Source organism: Ambystoma mexicanum, chromosome 4q (assembly GCF_040938575.1).
Source record: "Ambystoma mexicanum isolate Mex_15411 chromosome 4q, UKY_AmexF1_1, whole genome shotgun sequence".
Classification (NCBI taxonomy): domain Eukaryota; kingdom Metazoa; phylum Chordata; class Amphibia; order Caudata; family Ambystomatidae; genus Ambystoma; species Ambystoma mexicanum.
The window spans coordinates 1206570889-1206582078 of record NC_090928.1 but is presented as its reverse complement, the minus strand read 5'-3'; the positions used below and the strand labels follow the sequence as shown (position 1 = coordinate 1206582078).

At 47.5% G+C, this 11190-nt stretch overlaps 1 protein-coding gene across 1 annotated transcript; it reads left to right on the top strand.

The window, feature by feature from the left end:
• Positions 1-275: 275 nt before the first annotated feature.
• Positions 276-1968, top strand: LOC138467341 (myb-related transcription factor, partner of profilin-like). Its single transcript, XM_069607310.1, has 2 exons — positions 276-492; positions 1088-1968. Exons 1-2 carry the CDS (start codon positions 276-278, stop codon positions 1966-1968), a joined length of 1098 nt encoding a protein of 365 aa, XP_069463411.1.
• Positions 1969-11190: the final 9222 nt, after the last annotated feature.

The window sequence follows — 11190 nt, the reverse complement described above, 5'->3', positions numbered from 1 at the left end:
CCGGTAATGGCCATACCGCCATGCCGCTAAAGGCCCTCCAACCCCCCGCTAGCGCCATCACGGGACCCGCCGATACCGTCTCCGCCTAGGCACCCCTTAATACCGACCCAGTAATAACATCATGCTAATACTGGGCTCGTAATACCGGACCCAGAAGTAACGTCATCACGTCGGAACGGGAAATGCGCCGGTGGCCATCTTTAAAATCACAATCCATTGCAATCCTCCCAAACCACCAGTGTTGCACAGGAGAGACCAGGGCCTTTCAAATGACCATGTCCAAGGCAAGCAGAAAATCTAAACACCGCCTGCGCAAGAAGCGTTTTTCTGATGAAGAACTCAACATGTTGGCGGACACCCTTGCTGCCCATGCTGAGGAGATAAACACGCACAACCTCAAAAGGGAGGTGCAGCTAAGGAAAAAGGAGATTTGGGAGGAGGTAACCCGCAAGGTATATGCAGTCGGCACCACCCCGCGGACAGTCAAAGACTGTAAGAAAAGGTGGGATGACCTCCGCCTTAGGGTACGGAACATCCTGGCCAGCAATCGGAAGGAGGCCATGGCCACAGGCGGGGGTGCCCACTCCCCGACAAAACTAATGCGCTGGGAGGCGACGTGTAGTACCTTCATCCAGATGGAGTCTATCGAGGGCTTTGGGGAGATGGAGACGGGTGCCGCAACTGCAGACCCCAGTAGGAGAAACCATGATATAGCACAAGTGATCTGGAATAGAGTCTAGGCAAGGCAATGCATGTCCCAACACACACACACATCAACATATCCATGTCCAGATGGAGGCCCAAACCCTGCCACACTGAAATGCATGCTGAGTGCCAATCCCAATACCAACCGACAGCCAACAGACACGGACCGTGTCATACATCACACAAACCCCAATGCCACCTGCCATGCACCATCCCTGAATTGAGACGTCACGGCAAAAGCCAAAACGCCCCCTTCAAACTACCCTGTGTGACACACCTGTAAGATATGAATGCATGATAAATGCAAATCTCCACAGCACCATATAATGCATCTTGCATGTAACACCATCACTGATGCCCTGCATCTCTTCTACCCCCCCAGGCACCGATGGAGAAGATGCCAGTGAAGAACCAACCACAAAGGCATCCACGTCCCGGGCCAAGACAGCTGCCACAGGCAAAACCACCTCCGGAGCAGCCTCGCAGCCCACACCAAAACCCAGGGCGAGTGCCCAGGCCATGGCCGCACATGAGGGCCAATCAGCTACGCCTGAGACCGGAATCATAGGGCTGGCAACAGCAGTGGAAGGCGAGGCCAGTGGCACCCATTCGGCTGAAACTAGTTCCGTGGGCGAGACAGCAGCCACTGCCCCACTGAGCGACATTGAAATTGGAGTGGAGGAGTATGTGGACGAGGAAGGACTAATCCATGTGGCATGTCCACACACCCCAAGCCCCCAGTCCAGCCCCCAACCCCACACTCAGGACACACCCACCAGCACCATTGCGGATCCTGCACTCCACAGCTCAGACCTCACCACCACCCCTGAGGCCAGTCCTGCCAATGCACGCCCGGTCGCAGCACCCTCAACCACTGCTGCTCCCACCAACCTTGAGGCACGGCTAGCAAGGGTGGAGGCAAGACAGGACACCATGCTGGAACTTGTCCGACAATATGTTGCAGAGGGTGAGGACACAAGGCAGGAGATGGCGCAGGCCATTGTGGGGAACACTGCCACCATCAATGCCTCTGCAGTGATGATGCAAGACAGTCTGGGGGCCGTCATGCAGGTCCTGACCTCAATACTGCTGCACATGCAGCAGCAACAACCCGCGCAAGCCATGCCAATCACTACGGCATCCACCACACCCCCATCCTCCACACCCGCTTCCTCTGCACCCTCCAACCCTGTACGCCTGACAAGGCGGAGTGGGAGGCAGTCAGAAATGCTGCCCCCGGACACCAAGAAAGCATGGAAATAGTGTTGGACAACAAGTGGAGTGGGTTTCATGGTGTTGGTGGTGTATAGGTGTATAAAGGGGTGTTCATTGGGGGGTATGGGGTGTTCTTTGGGGGGTATGGGCTGTTCATTGGGAGTATGTGGTGTTCATTGGGGGTATGGGCTGTTCATTGGGGGTATGGGGTGTTAATTGGGGGTATGGGGTGTTCATTGGAGGTATGGGCTGTTCATTGGGGGGTATGGAAAGTTTTGGTGTGTTGGGGGAGGGGGATAGCACTTTTCTGTAGTTTACATCAATACACCCGTTGTGTGAAAAGTCATTTAATGCCTGGACATTGTTCTTTTCGTGTGTATCCATTTAATTCATGGCAGTGCACAGTGCCCAACTCCCCACATACCCTGTGTGCATGTCCACATGGACCCAGTGCTCAGTGTAGCACTGACACAAATCCATCAACGTCCCTGTGGTTCAGAAGTATTCGTCAATCAGTGATTGGCGTGCAACACAGCCATCTTGTGCATCACGTACTGGCAGGGGTGCTGCTTCTCCTCCATCTTCATCCTCATCATCCTCACCCAGTGCATGTATGTAAATGTCAGGTGGCAGTGGTACATTTCGCCGGACGCACATGTTGTGCAGCATGACACAGGCCATGGTGATCCTTGCCACCATTTCTGAGGCCTATAAAGGAGTGATCCACCAGATCTGCTTAGGCAGCGGAATCGCACCTTCAACAGGCCAAAGGTCTGCTCAATAACAACACGGGTACGGATATGTACCCGATTGTACTCCTCTTCATGGCTGTTACACGGGTTCCGCACGGGGGTAAGTAGCCACGGCTTCAAGGGATATTCTCCATCACCTGCATGGGAGTACTGTGAGTCCTTCTGAGCTGCCACCTTCAGGATTCACAGCTCTGGCCGCAGCTAGTTGCTGTTGACATTCACGTGTCCCTGTACGTATGCACTAAGTTTATTTGGATGCATTGTGTACTGCAATATGTAATGATAGTCTGGATGGCGTTGTACAGATGATGCAGGATAATAACTAGCATGCTGATACGGATGTACTATGGATGCAGAATAATGTCTTGCCTCCCATGATTGCAGTGTATGCTACACTGTGCCTAATCACACTGGCCACATTGGCACAGTTGTAATCATGTACAGTCATGCATCGCTTGACAGACCCATGGTGGCCTGGTTGTGCATGTTACATGTTGTCATTGATGTACGGCATTGGTAGAATGTGTGGCAGTGATGTGTCATGTTCGGGTTGGGAGGATCAGGTCAGAAGTGTTTAGCTCTGAGTGCATTGTCCACTCACCGCCTATGCCCACCCAGGTGGAGTATGCATCCCCCCCATTCCCACTGAGGTGGAGTATGCATCCCCCTCATTCCCACCCAGGTGGAGTATGCATCCCCACCCATTCCCACCCAGGTGGAGTATGCATCCCCCATTCCCACCCAGGTGGAGTATGCACCCCCCCCCCTTTCCCACCCAGGTGGAGTATGCATCCCCCCCATTCCTACTGAGGTGGAGTATGCATCCCCCCCATTCCCACCCAGGTGGAGTATGCATCCCCACCCATTCCCACCCAGGTGGAGTATGCATCCACCCACATCACGACCCCGATGCACTGCCATGGGCCAGTCAGGCAACTCACCAAGCAGCCAGGCACATCGTCCAGCATGTTGCTCCATGTGACGGGGTAGCGTGGAGTTACGCAGCACCATGAAATCATGTGTGGATCCGGGATATCGGCACAACAATATGTGATGATCTTGCTGGAGTCACATACCATCTGCACATTGATGGAGTGGTAAGGCTTGCAATTGCGGTACACCGCCTCTATGGCATGAGGGACTACCAATTCAATATGGTTGCAGTCGAGGGCACCGACGCAATTGGGCATGCCTGCCAGTGCGTGGAAGCCTACTTTGGTGTCGGCAATCTCCTGGGCAGTCTGTGGTAGGGATGTGTGGTTGCTAGCGTGCTTCAGGAGGACATCCAGCACTTGGGTCAGGATGCGTGAAAAGAGTGGTTATGATAAACCATGCAGCTGGCCCACTCTGTGCTGGTAGGTGCCTGTGTCCAAGAAGTGGAGCACAGACACCACCTTTAGTAGTGGGGGGATGGCAGTGCATATTTCAATGAGTCTGACAATGTCGTCATGTATCATGTCCACAATGGTGGTGATGGTGTCCCGGTCCAACCGGTACAGGGTGTGGATCTGCTCAGGGGTTAGATTGAATGGACTGGGTCTGATGCGCGGAATTGGTGGCTGCCTACGAGGTACTACTGCTGCACTGGTGGTAATTGCTGGGCCTGTCTCACCCTCCTTCTCCTCCTGCGTCTCCTATGTGCTGCCTGTTGTTGCTGCTGTAGTTGTTGTTGTAGTTGCTGTTGTTGCTGTAGTTGTAGCAGTACAGGCATGTCCTCCAGCCCCATGATTGCAACAGCTACTGGTATCATTTTGGTGTTTGAAGGGGTGTGGTGTGTGGGTGTACTCCTTTAATGCTGGGACAGGCTCCATTGACTCCACCTGTGGTGATTGTGTGCACCTGTGGCAGTGGCCTTCACTGCAGGTTGCTATTTACCGGTGGTCCGCGATGCCTGTATTAACGCTATCATGCAGGCCCTTATTACCACATTCGGGATGCCGGTAATTGCATGCGCGCGTGAGTTGTGATGTCCTCCAATTACCGGCATCCTGGTATTTGCTCTGCGAAGGGGCGCGTGCACGCGCACAAGCCGGTATGAAGGGGCACGGTACGGGCGGTGGCGGTATTGGCGGGGTGTCAGGTCGTAATGGCCCGGACCTGTTAACGATGCCGGTAATATCATTCCGCCTTCCTTTTTTCGTTACCTTCATTCTCGTAATGAGGCCCATTGAGTTGTTGTTTAAGGAAGGAAAGGTTAGAACATGATTTAGAACATATATTCAACAGTTTGTAAAACAATTACAATCTCCCAAGGGAGGCAAGTAGACTTTTACCCCAGCAATAATAGTGTCAACAATTATAACCTATGAGGAAACAAGTACTGCCAAAGCCAATATGGTTGAGCGGAGTGTCTTTAGGGAGCCAGGACAGCCAAAGTCAAGGGACAAAGTCAATAGTTCTGATGCACTTCTTCTTAGATGAAGTCTTGACAAAGTTAGTAAGTTCAGAAGAAATCACTGTAACTCAAGTGAGCTACTTTGTAGAGAGCACAAGCTGTTAGGCCCGTGCAGGTGAGTTAGGATCAACTCCAAAGTGTGACAAACGCACTTCCCAAAGCAGGAAGCACAATTTATGGCTAAAAGGTGAATATATCCCAAGCCCGACAGTACCTGTGATCTGAAGAAAAAATGTCCACCTGGATTCCTCCTTGCTACAGCTTGGCAGGCCCTTGTTTCTAGACCTTGGTCGTGGTGACGAAAGGGAGGCTGTCTGGTGGGCTCCTGCGGCAGTACTCGTGCAAAGGACTCCTCAGCAATGAATTTCCTTTGTTTTAGCAGCACTTCAGTTTTTTGGTGCCTTTTCCTCAGCATCAATGAAGAACGAAAAACTCAGGTTGGAGGAAACATGCTCCTTCGGTCCTGATCTCTTGTGAGGGGACTCTGGATCAAGATTTCCTTTTTCAATATCGTCCTCTAGATGCCCACAAAGATTTGGATGGATGTGGACTTCGCAAGATGATGCACTCGTCAATGGTCACAGGACCCCTGGCATTGGGCTTTTGTAGCTCTGGTGACACACAGCAAGTCAGGGGTTGTGTTAAATGGTAGCTTGTCTTGAGGCTAGTTGGTCCCACCGGCCTAAGGGAGGAAATTGTCCTGTGCGGCTCGTCCCAGTTGATTTGAAAATGGGATCAGCATAGCTGCATGGCTTCACTGGGCACTTCGCGGTCCAGGGGGGTGCTGCTGGTGTCTCATCATGTCTGCTTCTTCAGATGTTTCTCTACAGTGGTTGACTCTGCCTCTTGTCCCAAAAACCTAGCCCCCGCCCCAAAGGCAAAACACACAAAGGACTCAAACCTGTTTCAACTAACAGAGTAAAAGCCAAGAAGGAACTAACAAACAGAAAATGGTGAAAAAATATGACAGAGGCCCTTTTGGGAATATGGTCACCCATGGGTGCTGTACTGCAGCTGAGGGTTCAGCCTGCAGAACAAATACACACTGGTAGTAAAATTAAACCACTGGCACCAGCCATGTAAAGTAAGTTAGTGTGACAAGAAATGTCACATGAGAAGTGGGATAGGGAATTACTAAGTAACCCCCCAGCACTCCACATAGGGTGGTGTGTGCTGGCGCCACAAAGGAAAAGGTAAAAAAGACAGAGATCATCTTACTATTCTTGGGAACAGTAGTTCACCCAAGAGAATGTAATTAAACATTAAGAGAAGTCCAAGGGACCTCTTAGTGGCACTGCACCTAAGGGGCTGTGTGTCACTGAGTAACAAGCAAATGCCTATGGAGTTTGTCAGACTCCATAAAACTATATGTATTTATTTATTTATTTATTGTCATTTGTATCGCTCACATAACCCAGAGGCATCTAGGTATCTCATAGTCAGGAGAAATACATGAGAGAGTGAGAAAAAGGCCACAATCAATCAGGAGAAAGAAAATAATAAGCCCCAGTCCAGCAAAAGAACTGGGGGTCTCTAAGGTTGAAGGGAAATAAGCACAGAAATGAACCAGCAATACCAGTGCCAGTAATGACATTGTTTATTGTCGGTAGGGCGCGTATGTTACCTCCAGTAACACAGATGCTCCACCGGCAAACCTGTTGTTGGCCGGTCCGGTAAAGTGCTGGTATATGTCAACACCAGACCGGACGATTTATAATGAGGCAGTGTGCATGATCCTGTAGGCGATTATCTAAATGCATTTCACACCCATTGCATATTTGAAAAAGGAATAGAAATTATAGGGTTTTCTTTCAAAACTAAATAGAGCTCTACGACACGTTGAAAATATAGAAAGGCACCCAGGGCCCCTTTGTTCCATAATTTATCAGTGTCAAGTCTCCTTATTGCATTTAGAATAAAGAAACAAAATGAAAGTGTAACAGGCTATGGCATCCACATTCTAATTATAAGGTGATCTTGGCGAGCCACTGAAATTGCAGAGCTCGGTAGGAACGAGGCGCTCAACAATGCAAATAAGTGATGTGAAATGGTGCCTTAGTACCCGCGTGCTACTGCTAATAACGCAGGCCGCTGCATGACGCGGAATATCAAAGGGTGATGAAATACCTTATCACGAGGTAAATGAGGTAGCGAGGGAGGAAATGTTGCATTTGAGAAACTCCATTGCGTGCTCCAGTGGTGCATGCAATGAGCGGGCCTGTGGGAGGTTCAGCCTGCATCTCAATGTGGCCGGGAACCGGGGATGCGCAGAGTATGACGCATTGGGAGACTGCGGAAAGGTTGACTTTGTTTAAAAGGAATTTACCGTACGCAATCCATGCACCAAGGCAATGGCTGGCATTCTGAGAATTCCAGGGGTGGCAATGGACAGCCTCTAGGTCTCATTAAAAATCCTGAGACTCTGGAACCCATTCAGACAGTGATATGGTTGCGACTCATGTGAAAATCTTCACCTTCGGAGCCAGCATGGAAGTGATGGCTAAGCCTACGCCAAACTGAAGGGTGTTGGATGGAAGGATTTGAATTAATCATAACCACAGGAATTGCTTTAGGCTACATTCCAGATCATCGATTATCAGCCTGCCAAGCCATTACTGAATGGGAAAATCATACTTGGGTCCACCCCAAAGGGGGGCATCCAGCCAGAAGAAGCCACTGATAGCAAAGCCTTATGTCGCACAGTAGCTGGTGATGGAGGGGGGCGCCATCTAAGTGTGATCAGGGGTTGCAGCTCTTCACTGTCTGTCTCTTTTTGCACTTTGTTTACTGATTCACAATTGTTATAGGATGCATGTAGGCACTTACTGACATTTCAGTAGGGACTGTGCGATATTTCCACTATGGTAAAGGATGATGTGATTTGAAGTCATTGGGAAGTCACAGGCCATTGGATGTTATTTCCATGGTGCCTTTCATCTAGATGAAAAGGTGCTGATGAGTGACCAAGGGCGCATGCGCATTAGATGCTGTGAGATAGAGGCTGCAGCACTTTAATCACTTGGCATCTGAGCACACCTGCTGGAAAAGAGGCCTCTCCAAGACCGACCAGGACCTAAAGCGCAAAATCACTGAAACACTTGAGCAAAATCAAAGTGTTTACAATAGCATAACGGAAGCAAGCTATTGGTCTACAGAAAGGATGCACAAATTCAACACTGCCTGAATGGGACCTCAGAACTCTTTCTGTTCTATAACATGGGCTGTTGGTCATCACACAGTGCCATTAAGATTAGCTGTAAACACGAGCAAAGAGGGTTAAGCCAGGGGACACATGAAGAAACATATATGTGTCTATTGAGCATTGGTGCTCGATTGAAGAAGGCCTATTATTACAATCACATTTTTACGAAAATATCGAATTTACATATCTCATACTTTCATCTTATAAACTTCCTTACGGTTTACAGCACTTGAATTCAACATTATCAATGCCTTTAACAAAATAAAATACCTCCTTCAGATAAAGTTAATTCAGTATAGCACAAATGAAAGAGAATTAAATGGAGAAGGATCAGACAGCCTAAACAGTTCATGCATGTCCCCTATCGAACAATATCAGTTCCTTTTCAATATGCTTGCAAAAACTTACTAGCTCATAAATTAAGGGTTTATGCAATCCTATCATCATTCTAGACCATAGGAATTGAAGACAATATTCACATTCAATATTGACAAATTTCAACAATCGATTTGTCCTCATGTTTTTAAAATGGGGACAATAAAGTATGAGATGCTTCAATGTTTCATATGGTTCATTACATTCAGCAAAGCGGCATCCCAAACAGTTTTTTTGTTTCATTCCCTTTCCAATGCTGGGTTCTTTCTCTTGTATGGTAAAGATTGAGGGGTCGATTCATGGAATTAATGTGCGCCGAAAATTCCCGCGCAGAGGTGCCAAAACGTGCGATTCGCAGTAAAAGTGCGAAAATCGCAGTGCAAGTGTGAAAATCTCAGGGAAACCAGCGCACATCGATTCATGGAAGTCCTTGCGCGAGAAAAACATTGGATGTGCGCTGAAAATGTGCGCCGCGCACGCCGGCGCACAGGTCATCCAACAGCGTGCGCCACTTTTGTGCGAATTTCTATGAATGACCCTGTGAGTCTATATTGTATGTATGCTTTTCTAGTATGTTCGCATGGGAATAGCGTGATATGATCGTATCGTGGGGTACGCTGTTTAACAAATACACTATATTCTTTATACAGTTTATATGCAATAATTTGGTCAATCGTTGCGCACCAATCCATTTTGAAAAGCTTTTTTTTAGCAAAACAAGGACGATGGTGCACATCATCTACAATGATGTTCACATCATTCAGTATTTGTTGCATTTTCGACTGATATTTTGTAAACGAAATTGGAGCATTTGCACCCTGCATATTATTCATATCAGCATATAACGAGTTTTTAGGTGGGAAGTGAACCTTTACATAAGTAGACAACTGCCGCCATTTCCATCGTGCAGATAACGACACCAGCCCCAGACGTATAATTGCACTTGGGACAGCCATTGGTAGAAACATAGAAGATTTCAAGAGTGATCCCTGTAAACAATCAAGTGCAATACTCATGTCACACAAGCATATATCCAGTGTGTATAATATTACACTTTAGATTTTTAAAGTCATAAATTCAACTAATGGTGTTAGCGAGAATTTACAATACCGGACATAAATGCTTTTCATTTGAGAAAGGAGTGGTCTGGTCTTGCATCTAATTATTTCCATCCATGTTTTAATTGAATTTTAGGCTAATAGATTATGCCCTAAATAGATTGCATTATTAGTACAAGATATTTGCGTATTCATGATCTGCCATCTAAATCCTCCTCTTCTTTGTTTGACTCCAAATTTCATTTGCAGTTTTCGCCGGATTAGGAGTCAGATTATGGGCTTTTGCAAACTCCTCAAAAAGTGATAATTTTAATTGCAACCCTGTCGGTGTGGGGTCAAAAGTAATAATATCATCTGCAAAGGCTAACCATTTCAAACGGACACTCCCAACATTAACAGAGAACAGATTCCTATTCTCCCACTTTTGGTCTAAATCAGACACATATAAATTAAAAAGGGTGGCCGCAAGGTTACAGCCCTGTTTCAAACCTATCGCCGTTCCAATCGGAATGGTAGTGCCTCCTTCCGCTGATATTCTAATTTTATATGATGTATTAGTGTGCAATTTAATGAGCCAGTACAATAAGACAGTTCAAATTCCAAAATTCATCATTTTCATCCACAGGATATTACAAACAACATTATCAAAGGCTGAGCTCATATCAATCATAGCAATATAAACCGGATTGCGTTCGTTTCCTTAGTTCCTGCAATAACATGTGCCATAATAACCGCATTCAAAGTGGTACTCATGTGCTTCCTGAAACCTGTTTGGTATTTTGCGTATAAGCACTTAGTTTCAATAAATTTCTCATGGTCATGTAAGAGCAGGATCGTGAACAGTTTCTCCTCTGTGTCGATTAACGAAATAGGTCGATAGTTCTGGGGTAGAGACGGGTCGCCCCTTTTGAATACTGGAACTATATTCGATGTTAATCATGATGGCGGAATATCCCCAGAGTTGATGATAGTTTCGAATTTAGTTTTTATGATCACTGCCCAAACAGCAGGGTCTGCTTTATATAGACATGGGGGGAGCCCATCAGGCCCTGCCGCTTTAGAATACGATAACCGACAAATTGCCCATATGATATCGCTAAGGTTCCACTTCAACCGGGGAAGAGTAGTATAGCACAAAGACACCTCGGGTGCATACCTGAATTTCTGAGGTGGTTGATATTTAGCCATTATATAATTTTGCCATACCTGATTCGAAATACAATTTGATGCTTTGGAAAGTGCTGTCGGCTGTGGAGGACTCCGTATGCCCGTTTCTTTGTGGATCTTTGTGGACTTACTGAAAATCTACCAACACACTTGAATTTCGAGCGTAAGCTCCGCCCCTTTTTTTCCCACAATCCTCATAAGCAGGAAGCTGCGCGCATTTGGAGGAAGTGCTTTGGAAAGTGCTGTCGGCTGTGGCGGACTCCGTATGCCCGTTTCTTTGTGGATCTTTGTGGACTTACTGAAAATCTACCAACACACGTG

Coding starts and splice junctions, on each gene's coding strand:
- LOC138467341 (XM_069607310.1), top strand. CDS start 276: ATGTCCAAGGCAAGCAGAAAATCTAAACACCGCCTGCGCAAGAAGCGT. Junction 493..1,087: donor CCCGCGGACAGTCAAAGACT/GTAAGAAAAGGT, acceptor CTACCCCCCCAG/GCACCGATGGAGAAGATGCC.